Source organism: Amblyomma mixtum, chromosome 3 (assembly GCF_055824585.1).
Source record: "Amblyomma mixtum isolate Tamu chromosome 3, ASM5582458v1, whole genome shotgun sequence".
Taxonomy (NCBI): Eukaryota; Metazoa; Arthropoda; class Arachnida; order Ixodida; family Ixodidae; genus Amblyomma; species Amblyomma mixtum.
In genome coordinates this window covers 316,935,515-316,946,169 of record NC_143014.1, presented here as the reverse complement: position 1 = coordinate 316,946,169, position 10,655 = coordinate 316,935,515, and the positions used below count along the sequence as shown (strand labels likewise).

Here is a 10,655-nt window from a genome sequence, read left to right as displayed (position 1 = left end):
AAGGCAGTACTTTTCCATGTCTGCCTTGGACACCGTTTGCCAATTTGCCAGCTCAAATTGAGAGCGCATTTTTCTGTCCAAACATTGGCCTTGTTAAAATGCACTAAACATGGAACGCTCGATGACGCTTCCAGAGGAAGTGGAAGTTAACATTGTGTACTGTATAAAAGTACACCTTCAAACTTTCAAGCACCTCGTTGAAGCCACATCCTTCTACGCAAGCGCCCTGCACAGGCATGAATAATCCTGTAAGGCGAAATGCATGTCCATGATAATGAACTCGTTTATGCGAGTAAACGAAGCAGTGACTTCGTTGGTCGTGTACTGCAGGAAAATGTCGGCGCTTTCCGTTGTTCTTCGTATGGTACTGGCGTCGCCAGTACCAGCATATAATTAGCTTCTTGGAACAGCTCAAAAGACACGGACCAAGAGAGCAGGACACGCACCGTTTTTGTCTTTTGCGCTGTTTTAAGAAGAAGGGCCGTGGAACCGGGAACATGACGGTGGCATTCACGCACTTGCTACTGCTTATGCAGGTTGTTTCGATCGACGTTGGTTCGGCAAAAGCCCATCCGGATTTCTTTGGTGACGGTTCTTGCCGTGCGGACAGGACCAGCGGCCCAGGCTTGCATTCGTCGGCGGTGGACCTAGACAGGTGCATCGCATGGCCTGAATTCGACAAACTTTGGAACTTCAGCTGCCAACACTGTGTTGCGGGCGGAATTGGCGGCGACCTTCAGCTAAAAATTCATCGGAGCGGCACCTGGTCAGCGGGGCGTGGAACCGGCAACATGACGGTGGCATTCACGCACTTGCTACTGCTTATGCTGGTTGGTTCTTTCTACCATGCTCTTAAAAAACCATATTTTTTTTGCCGGTTCCACCCCATATTGTTTTTTCTGTAGCTGTTACTCGGACGCTTAGACCAGTGCGGTCGAAGCGTCTGCACGTGAAGCAACATTTTGCTCTTTTACGCAGTGCTTCGTTTTATTTCTTACTTGTGTTATGCGGTCGGGACATTGAATTGAACCCCGGACCAGGAAAGAAACTAACAGATCGGCTAGAGGGTCAGAAGGCTATGATGTAAAAGTCGACATGTATTGAAGCGACACAAAACAAACTTACACTTGATGTAAATGACCTTAAAACACGTCTTTTGTCTATGGAGTTAGCACTTGCAAAAATAGATGCTATGAGCGTGGTTCTAACCGCAGTTGAAGAGCAGCAACGTCAGGTACATGAAACGTTGACGACAACTCAAGAAAAAGAGGCTAACCTTGAAAACAGAAAAAGGAGGTGCAACCTTTTGTTTTACGGTCTCGTGGATTCAGTAGCAGATGTGACCGCGACAAAGCCAGAGCAGCTGATTGCTGATTTGTGTAAGGATTCCCTTGGACTAACCAGTGTTACCATCGAGCATGCACATAATATAGGGACCCACCATGTTGAGAAAAAGCGTCCGATACTTGTGAAGTTTCCTTCGTTTAAGGAACGTCAAGCAGTGCTGCTTAACGCGTATAAATTGAAAGGTACAAAAAACAGCATATCAGAATATTTCTTACGTTCTACTAGAGAAAAAAGAAAGAAATTGTGGGAGTTTGCTAAGCAGAATGGCACAGAGGAAAAAAAAAACGATATTAAAGGGATACTGAAGCAAAATCCGAAAATTGAACAAAAACGCCGAAAATAGATTCTCGGAATGTAATTACACCGAAATGTAGTCGTCACTTTGCATATTTTTCAGTGGATATTTTTATTTCCGACGTTTTACGAGCGTGCGCGAAGCTGTCGCGGCCAGCGGGAGGTGAAGAGCGTGACGTCACATCACCCTCGTCCGACGGCCAGTCTGGGCCAATCCGAGCCAATCCATCCCAGTCGGTCGCTGTTGCTCGAAGCGTGATGCCGAACTGCTCGAGTCCGTCTACCAGCGATAGGGGCTCTACCAGCGGCGAGTGCAGCACTGACGACGAGGAGCATTTTCACCCGCCGAAAAAAATATGCGCTTACGGCTACGAGCCATGTGCGTCAAGCGAGGACGAGCAACCGGAGGAAGCGGGTGCGCCGGTCAGGCAGTCGGGGCCAGCTATATGGTAAGCTTTTTCTCACTTGTGCTCGACGTAGAATTACTGGAAAGGTAAAGTAATGATATGTCACGCGTTAGTAAACGGTTTCACATGCCGAGTTGAGACCGATAAACAATTATTACGACTCAGTCGTTCGTCGTTTTCTGATGTCCGACGCAGTTTGAAGGTGTTCACCACATCATTTACGGGGCTGCATGTTTTTGCGCGCCGAAGGGCAAAATACGTGGAACACTGCTGCCGTTTGACAGCTCGACGCTACAACAGCTTGTGTCACGTCCAAACTTGCCTAGAAAAGCTTTGCCGGTAGTGTTTGTCGAGATCGGCTGATGCATTTCAGGCCCCATCGCCTTCAAATCGCTTGCGCTACGTGGACGTGCGGCCGCAGCACGGATAGAGGAGACGCTGCTTGTACAACTTTCATGGAAGGCGACGCCTGCCCATGCAAAGGGCAATTGCAAACCATTCTGTAAAAGTCAATATTGCAAAGTAACCAGCTGAATTGTAATGTGTCCATGCAGAGCGTTTTACATGCTATCTTTACAACATGCAATCTACCGCCGAATGCTCGCTCTCGGGCCGCCTACCGCGCGTTTTCATTCGCAGCAGTGCTCATGCATTTTTTCAACTCAACATAATGTACACTCAGCATGACTGAGTTTTTCGTCCAAAACCTGCATGCATACAAAAAGCCATTCATCTTGATAACCTGAAAATTTTTATTCACAGCTAGCCCTTGAAATGTGAATTACAGCTCTTTCGAAAAACTCCACAGGTGCAGCTGTGGTCATCACTGCAGCGACATGCCAACAGAAAGAGAAAGAGTCTGTTGCAGAGAGCAAGAAGATGTACAAAAAGTATCCGAGGATGACATGTGCATCACCATGCACCCACTCTTTGAGTTATATTGCCTGAACCAGCACATACTAAAATTAAAATATATCAAGCTTCGGCATTACTGCCCATACCAAACTCGGCAAAGGAACCTGAATGAGTAAGTACTGCGAGATAACCAGTTTTGGCCACATGTGGAGTAATCCTCAAGTCAACTTACTGGTGTTTCTACTGGTTCTTATTGGTGCATTTCATATGATGAAGTGAAACAGGTGCATTTTTGTTTTAATTTTTCAGCCAACACAGGTATACTGCCTACAGGCAGTTCGCTTGGTGGATTTACGGACGACTTGGCGAGGGAAATAGAGTTGTTCTCCCAAGCTGCGTTGTCCACAGGATTCGTAAAGAATTTCCAGCAGCAAGTGGCACTTACACCGGATACCTGGACTCGTGACGGCTGCCTTTCCATACTAATAAAGAGCCAGAATCCTGCAAAAGTGAAACATCTTTCAATTCGCTGATCTGCACAGCAGAAACAAGGCAATACCAGAATACACAAAGACCCTTACCGCCCGACATAACAGGAAGAAACACCAGCCTCCAGTCATTCAGGGGTTGAAGCGCATTTTGTGCTCTCTCACAAGGGCTTCTTTGTTGCCAGGCTCAAAATTACTGGAGAGTGTAGGTGGCACCTCCACTCTTGAGTGCAGTGCTGCTTCCTTGTAGGAGCCAGCATTTTCGCACAGCTCAAAAACACACTGCACTAATTCCTTTACATAGCCTGGAACAACAAAAGCACAGTAAGTCACTCAGTATATAAAAAAATGGAGGTAAATACCATATGTGCACGCTTCCTTCACTGGTGCGACAACAGCGGCCTTCTTTGCTTTAGGATACTTCACTATCCACCTCTTGCTTCCGCTCCTGGTGCTTGCTTGCTGCCTTGCACTGTTTTCATTATAATGGAGAGCAGCAAGGCGCGTCCTGCAAGGAAGCCAAAAAAAAATATGAGCAGATCACAACAGGCAACTGAAACTGTTTGTGCATGGAACATACTTTACCTTGCTACCATGCTTTCATAACCAAAATGAGTGCTCTTTGGCGCAAACTTGATTATTGTGCTGTGGTAGCACTCCACGGCAAATGTTTGTACCGTGGTTGATAGCCGAGGAATGTCCTTCAACAGTGCCTTGTTTAGGATAATGGCTTTCAGTTTCTGGTGTGCCGGCGAGCCTAAAGGAATGTGTTGAAGGTAACACAAGAAGGAATGACAAAAAAAAGGGCAAAGGAGCATACCTTCTTCTAGCCACTTCTTGTTAGCCAGTGGAGCATGCTGGCATTTCGGATAGGCCTCCTTGTCATGATCGTGAATATTGACGACATGGCGGGCAAGGGTGCACCACTTTGCCAGAATGAGATCAGGCTGTTCTTGGCTCGACATAGCACACCAGTAGAGGTGGTTTATCACCGCAGGGATCCATGAAGTCAATTCCTGAAACTTTTTGAGTTTCCCTGCAGCCGTCAACTTCTTCTTGAGCACTTCACAAAAAAAAGAGCACCAGTTAAACACTAATAGATAGATCTCTGAACGAAGTGAACTCACTCTTGGCGACATGCCAGCAGTCAAATCTATGCTCTATATAGGTCTCTCGGGATGTGAACGCCTTGATCTGCGGGTGACGGTCTGTCACCAGCGTGGAGATCTGCAGACCATTCGCTTCACATATGTGAAGTGTCCTCTTGAGGCCTTCTAGCTCCATATGAGTGCTGCCTTTTGTTTCATTTGACTGCAAAAAAAAGCAATACGAAGCCAATTGTAGAGACAGTCATCAGTATCCTGATCAGCTAAACTTGCTGAATTATCCACGCACATGCTGCTCTTTCATACAAAAGAAATGACTACCTGGACAGTCTCAACATGTAGCACCTTGTTGCGATCTACGTCAACAAGTGAGTAGGTGCCATACTTAGCACAGTGTCCAGGGGAATCGGCCCTACCATCACCGGCAACACGCAGTGAACGGCCAGCAGACTCTTGAAAGAGGGTGTTTTGTTGCTGCGTCCAAATCTTAAAAGTGGAAAATATATAGTCTCTGAACTTGTTTACAATATAAATGTTTTGAAGTTACTTATATGACCTAATCAGGCAGGCCAGGTCACATACCTTAGTGACTGCAGGAATCAGAAATGCTTTCTGCACTTGAAAGTGCATTCGGTCACTGCTGCAGGCAACACCTATACTCCTAAGTGCTCTAAAAAACTTTGATGTATTGCACCCAGAGTAAAAAACTGCTGCAGAGAGCAGCAAATTGCCTGCTGCCTTTCGACTGACCATAGGCTGTGTTGCCCAGGTAGAAACGTGATGATTTGTGCACATGCGTTTCACTTGCAGTAATGTGCCTTTCACCTCCTTATCGATTGCTGTGCATGGGTGAGCACACAGTTGGCAGGTCGACAGCAGGTCATCTAAGCATGACTCGAAGACAAGAAACTTCCTCTCCTCCTCAAGAGGCACATTTGTGTGATCACTGTCATCTCTGAAACATAAGAGGTCTGTGTCAACATTATCGAATATTTGAGGTACAGCTACTACATACCTGGCCCAGCTGACATCAGACAGGGTGAACGAGGGATCGTCATATCGATTTGCGATTTCAGTTTCTGGTATGCCTTCATCAGGTGCATCTGCATAATGTGGCAGTGGTGTTGATGTCCGTGGCAACTCGAAGAAGCTAGTCTGGACGCCACAGGATTTCCCACTGACATTTGCCTGTGTCCCTAAAGAGGCATATGCTAAAATTATAATTCAGCTGTGAGAGTATGACTGCCAAAATACTACACAGTAAACACATTTTAAAAGTGCACAGATAAACCATGCCAAAACAAAGAATTACAATTGTTATGTTTATATGCAAGGAATAGCAGAGCTACCTATCAACATGGCAATCAAAAATCAACGTATAGTGATGTCACTGATGTACTTACCCCAACTTCGACAGACTACTGATGTTTGAACTGCTGCATCTACCCGAAATTGTTTGGTTTTAGTAATGCCTCCTGACCCACTGATAGCATGAAGTTCTGGTGCAGACTGAAGATGCACTGCTTCAGGGAACACTTCTCGATGTTCTTCATGCTGACTGTTTTGCCTTCCAATGGGATGTTCATCCTGAGCGTTACGCTCACAGCAAACTGGAAGAGAGCCGTATGGTACACAAAACTATGTAATAGACATGTTAATGCATAAAAATCTGCATTCTACTGAAGCGTCATTTTAGGATTACTCTTAATTACCTAATATTTTCTCTTCAGCTTATAGCCACAGTTACATGAATGCTACAGAAGTCAACTCCAGTTCCTTATTTGGGGGAAAGAACAGGTTTTAAGATGGCATCACTCATCCTCTATTCTCTTCCTTGTTGTTTTTCTGCTTTCCCTCAAAAAGTGGGCCGGAGTCGACTTCTGTCACATTCATGTAACTGCGGCGTTTGTTACAAGGCAGCATCATATTCTCAATCACCCCTTTTCTTTTGCGTATTAAATGAATGCTTCATGTGTTCATTTGTGCTAAACACCATCAGTCAATAGAATCACCTTACTAACGAAGTTATATTGCGATACCATTTGCCACAACCCTCCGTGTTCATTAATGACTGCATATCTGCCGTATTGTATATTTTACTTGTATGGTTTTTTTAAATTCATAATATAATGGCTTTTATTTATGTTTTTTAATGAAGATTTGATCGTTTCATTAGCCACAAACTTCAGTGAAAAACAATGACTAATTCAGCTTTATGATGCTTTTGATAATTCCCTTGTCACTTTGAACGTCTCCCTAACTCGATGGCTTATACATATTTATGATTTTAGTAGACTTCACTCTATAGTCTTTTTATGCCTACCATGCAAAATGCCATTTTCAGGGACTACGGTATGAATGCATAATTGAAATAATTTTATTTTGATGCTTCATGCACTGTACCTTCTTGAGCTGTTATGCTCAACTGGTGTGTTGGATGCCTCACCTGTGCCACAGTGCCGTCCTTCAGTCAAAACTCTCGTACTACATGCTTCACCTGCGTCTCCTGTGGCAGAAGGACCTTGAAGTAGTTGATCAATGATCTGTGACAAACGAAAACCACATAGCATAAAACTAGGAACGAATCTACAAACATGCTCTTCCGCAAATTAGAATGCACGAAAATTATTCACAGCACTTTACTCAGCAGCGTGCAATCATCGGTAGCAAAATGGAATAAAAAAAGGATTACCACAAGTGACTGCCGACCGGTGCGGCGGAGAAATGAATGAAAAATCGAATTCCATGCATGCGGTGACTTTGTGTCGGACCTCTAGCGAGTAAGAAGTGGGGAAAGAATTGCGCTGGGAGCGCCGCGAGTTGAGATTAACTTGGGGTAATATTTTTTTTTACTGAACACTGTACTCTGCATACCACTCCTACTCTTTCAAAAGCGCGAGCACGCGAACGTTTACTATGGCATACTGCAAACTCTGCACTGAACGGAACGCTGCGCTAATATGAACGCTAGTTTGCGACATGCAAGAAGTTACGAATAGCAGACAGGCGGTACTAGAACGCTGCATGCGAACGGCACCTACCTCCTTTCGCCTTTTCTTCTCAACCTCGCTGCTGATGCTCTCTGCTTTGCGTTTTCTTGAAAACACGGAGGGCACAGCATCAGGCTTCAGGCGTTGCCTTTTGAGCGGAATGCCGAGACTTCTCAGCAAAGCTGGACTGGTGACATAATCTTCGTCGAGAAAGTGCTCCGAACAAATAAAATCGTTTTTCAGAGGTGTCCAGGTTGGGCGTGATGGCTGTGCAACACGAATCCACAGTCTTCGGATCTTTTCATCTCGCGGAAACGTATGCGACGGTGTGTCGCGACCAACGATGCTGTTTCCACAGCCTTGAGCGCAGCAGTATCTAGGCATTCCCCTTCGCCACGCCGAACGCTTCAGGCCGAAGGCAGATAGCGGGAAATAGAGTTTGGGTAGATCAAGCGATTACGCGCCCACACTCCGACGCCACCGACGCAAAACAGACAAGAACTTGGATTTTGGATTTGGATTTTATGTGGATTGGATTGGCATCGCAAAACATGGGTGTTGTGACGTCTAGTCAGAGCTTCCACAGGCGGCCGCCAGTTGCAGCGATACGGCAGTAAATCGCGAAAAAAATATGTTATCCGCCTGTTTTCGCGAAAATGCTTGTCGCATTTAATAATTTTAGCAGTCGAACTCTTCTTTACATGTGAAAGAGGAGCTCCAAAAGTTTGGTTCAGTATCCCTTTAAGATATGAAACGTTGCACCTAGACGATAAACGATATCAGGTTGACAGCGCGTCAGGGAGCGTGGTTCAGATATGACCGATTAGCTCGCAGACAGCCGTTTAGCCACTCACTGTTATGATAGTCAATTGCAGAAGCATAAATAACAAAGTTGAAGATTTTTTCTTACTTATCCGTTCGGTGCAACCAGCGAGAATACTGGGCACGGAGTCGTGGCACGATTGTTCTATATTGGACTCGGAAGTTTTTTCCGATGGCTATCACTGGTTTCGATGTGATAGAAATGCAAGAGGAGGCGGGGTGTTTGTTCTCGTACGCCGCGGTACACCATGTGTCTTACTGGATTGCAGTGCTACTGAGATTGAGTCTGTTTTTTGTAAATTACGCTTAGCAAATGGCAAAACGCTTGCCATTGGGTCATACTACCGACCTCGGAATGCAACCTACGAAGAGATTGCCAAACTGTCGCAGCTAGTCGATGCCATTAAATGTGACCACATTTTGCTAGGGGGGGGGACTTCAGCCTGCCTGACATTGGCTGGTTGCACAATGATCTCAGAACTACTGCTTCTGGTAGTTTATATTCTGCTTTTTTTACTTTCTTGATGACCATACGTTTCAGCAAAATGTTTGCATGCCATCAAGAAACGATGGCACCGGTCATGTACTTGATTTATTGTTGTGCAACACTCCGAATATTGTATCAAATGGGCACGTCTTGCCTAGTATTAGTGATCACAATTTATTTGTTGCTGACATTAATGTTGAAAATTTGCCAATAATTAAGATACCCAATAGAGATTTTCTCTTTTCCAGGTCTCAATTTACAACTGTCAAATACCACAATTTGTCTTTCAGCCAAGTACACTCTGACGTCCCACAAGGAAGTGTGCTTGGCCCCGTACTTTCCTAATATTTATCAAAGATTTACCGGATTCCATTTCTTCCCATATCAGACTTTTTGCTGATGATTGTGTAATTTATCGCAAAATTTATTCTGACACCGATTGCCAATCCCTTCAATCTGACCTGGATTCAGTAACAGCATGGTGCTCAACATGGCTTATGCAACTTAATCACTCAAAAACTAAATTGATGTCTTTTACTAACCGAATGTCTTGAATTCAAACAGCATACTCCTTAAATAATAGCTCACTCGAGCTAGTCACCACGTATAAGTACTTAGGACTTCACCTTCATTCAGACTTAAAATGGAACCACCATATTAACCTTATGCTTGCACCTGCTAATCGGTCATTAGGTCTCTCAAAACATAACCTAAAGCATGCTCCTCCTCACCTCCGTGCTGATGCCTATACCACTCTAATTCGACCTAAAATTGAATATGCCTCGGCTATTTGGGACCCTTACCCATCTTACCTAATAAATAACATTGCATCATTGCAGAACCGCGCCGTTCGTTTTATTTACTCCGATTATTAACGCAACACCAGCATCACAGCCTTAAAGAAACGCGCAGGTCTCCAGGATTTATGTCACCGCGGTAAAATTGCACGACTATCACTTTTTCATAAACTTTCTCATCATCCATCACTTCATAACGACTTTTTTTCATTGCCTCCTTCGATTTTTGACCGCCGCGATCATCCCTTTAAAGTTAGACGTTTCACGTGCAGAACATTTATCTATGCGCATTCATTCTTACCACGCACAATATCTGACTGGAACACTCTGCCTTCACATATCGCAACCACCACTGATCGTGATAAATATTTTAAACTTATATCTTCAATAACTACTGCTTAACTCTTCGCATACATTGTTATTTTATTTGTTCATGGCTTCGTTTTTTGCAGGGTTTGTTACTAAAAAGATTAATTGTATTAGTGTTCTGTTTTTATAATTTTAATACTGCAGTAATCTTCGTTCTTTGCCGCGCTACCATTCTTTTGATTCTTTTGCTTACTTATGTCATTCAAAGTGTCTTATTTGTGCTTTTGATTGATTCTTTTGCTTACTTATGTCATCCAAAGTGTCTTATTTGTGCTTTTGTTGTTTGTTTTATATTTGTGGTTTTGTTTATTCTGTTCAATTGCCTGTGCGCCCCCCCCCCCCCCCTATGTAATACCCTCTCGAGGGCCTTTAGGGGTATTCTGTATAAATAAATAAATAAATAAATAAATAAAAAGCGTACGTTTACAGTAAAGGCAACTTTGATGCGATTAATTCAGCCATTGAGTGTTTTCATCCAACGTTTGGTCGCTAGCAGACGACCTGAGCACTGAACAGCTATGGAACGTCCTTAAAGAGAAGCTGCTTACACTCAGCGAAACTTTCATCCCGACACGGTTCTTGTCAAGCAGGCGATCCAGAGATAGTGTAGAGTGTAGTGTGTAGAGTGTAGATAGTAGAGTGTAGTGTGCAAAACAATGGAACATATTCTTTATAGTTGCATTATGTCTCATC

The 10,655-nt window shown here is 44.2% G+C and overlaps 2 protein-coding genes across 2 annotated transcripts; one reads left to right on the top strand and one right to left on the bottom strand.

Moving 5' to 3' along the window:
• Positions 1-1,710: 1,710 nt before the first annotated feature.
• On the top strand, positions 1,711-3,406 carry LOC149355714 (P2X purinoceptor 7-like). The gene is made up of 3 exons (XM_089583991.1): positions 1,711-2,090; positions 2,857-3,075; positions 3,213-3,406. Exons 1-3 carry the CDS (start codon positions 1,900-1,902, stop codon positions 3,367-3,369), a joined length of 567 nt encoding a protein of 188 aa, XP_089440117.1. The 5' UTR covers positions 1,711-1,899; the 3' UTR covers positions 3,370-3,406.
• Positions 3,049-7,905, bottom strand: LOC149355713 (uncharacterized). Its single transcript, XM_089576169.1, has 12 exons — positions 7,539-7,905; positions 6,944-7,040; positions 5,901-6,107; positions 5,513-5,693; positions 5,080-5,452; positions 4,819-4,983; positions 4,519-4,702; positions 4,212-4,454; positions 3,977-4,148; positions 3,754-3,899; positions 3,485-3,696; positions 3,049-3,404 (listed from the first exon to the last, which is right to left on the bottom strand). The coding sequence occupies exons 1-11, from the start codon at positions 7,869-7,871 to the stop codon at positions 3,524-3,526; spliced, it is 2,274 nt and encodes a 757-aa protein (XP_089432295.1). The 5' UTR covers positions 7,872-7,905; the 3' UTR covers positions 3,049-3,404; positions 3,485-3,523.
• Positions 7,906-10,655: the final 2,750 nt, after the last annotated feature.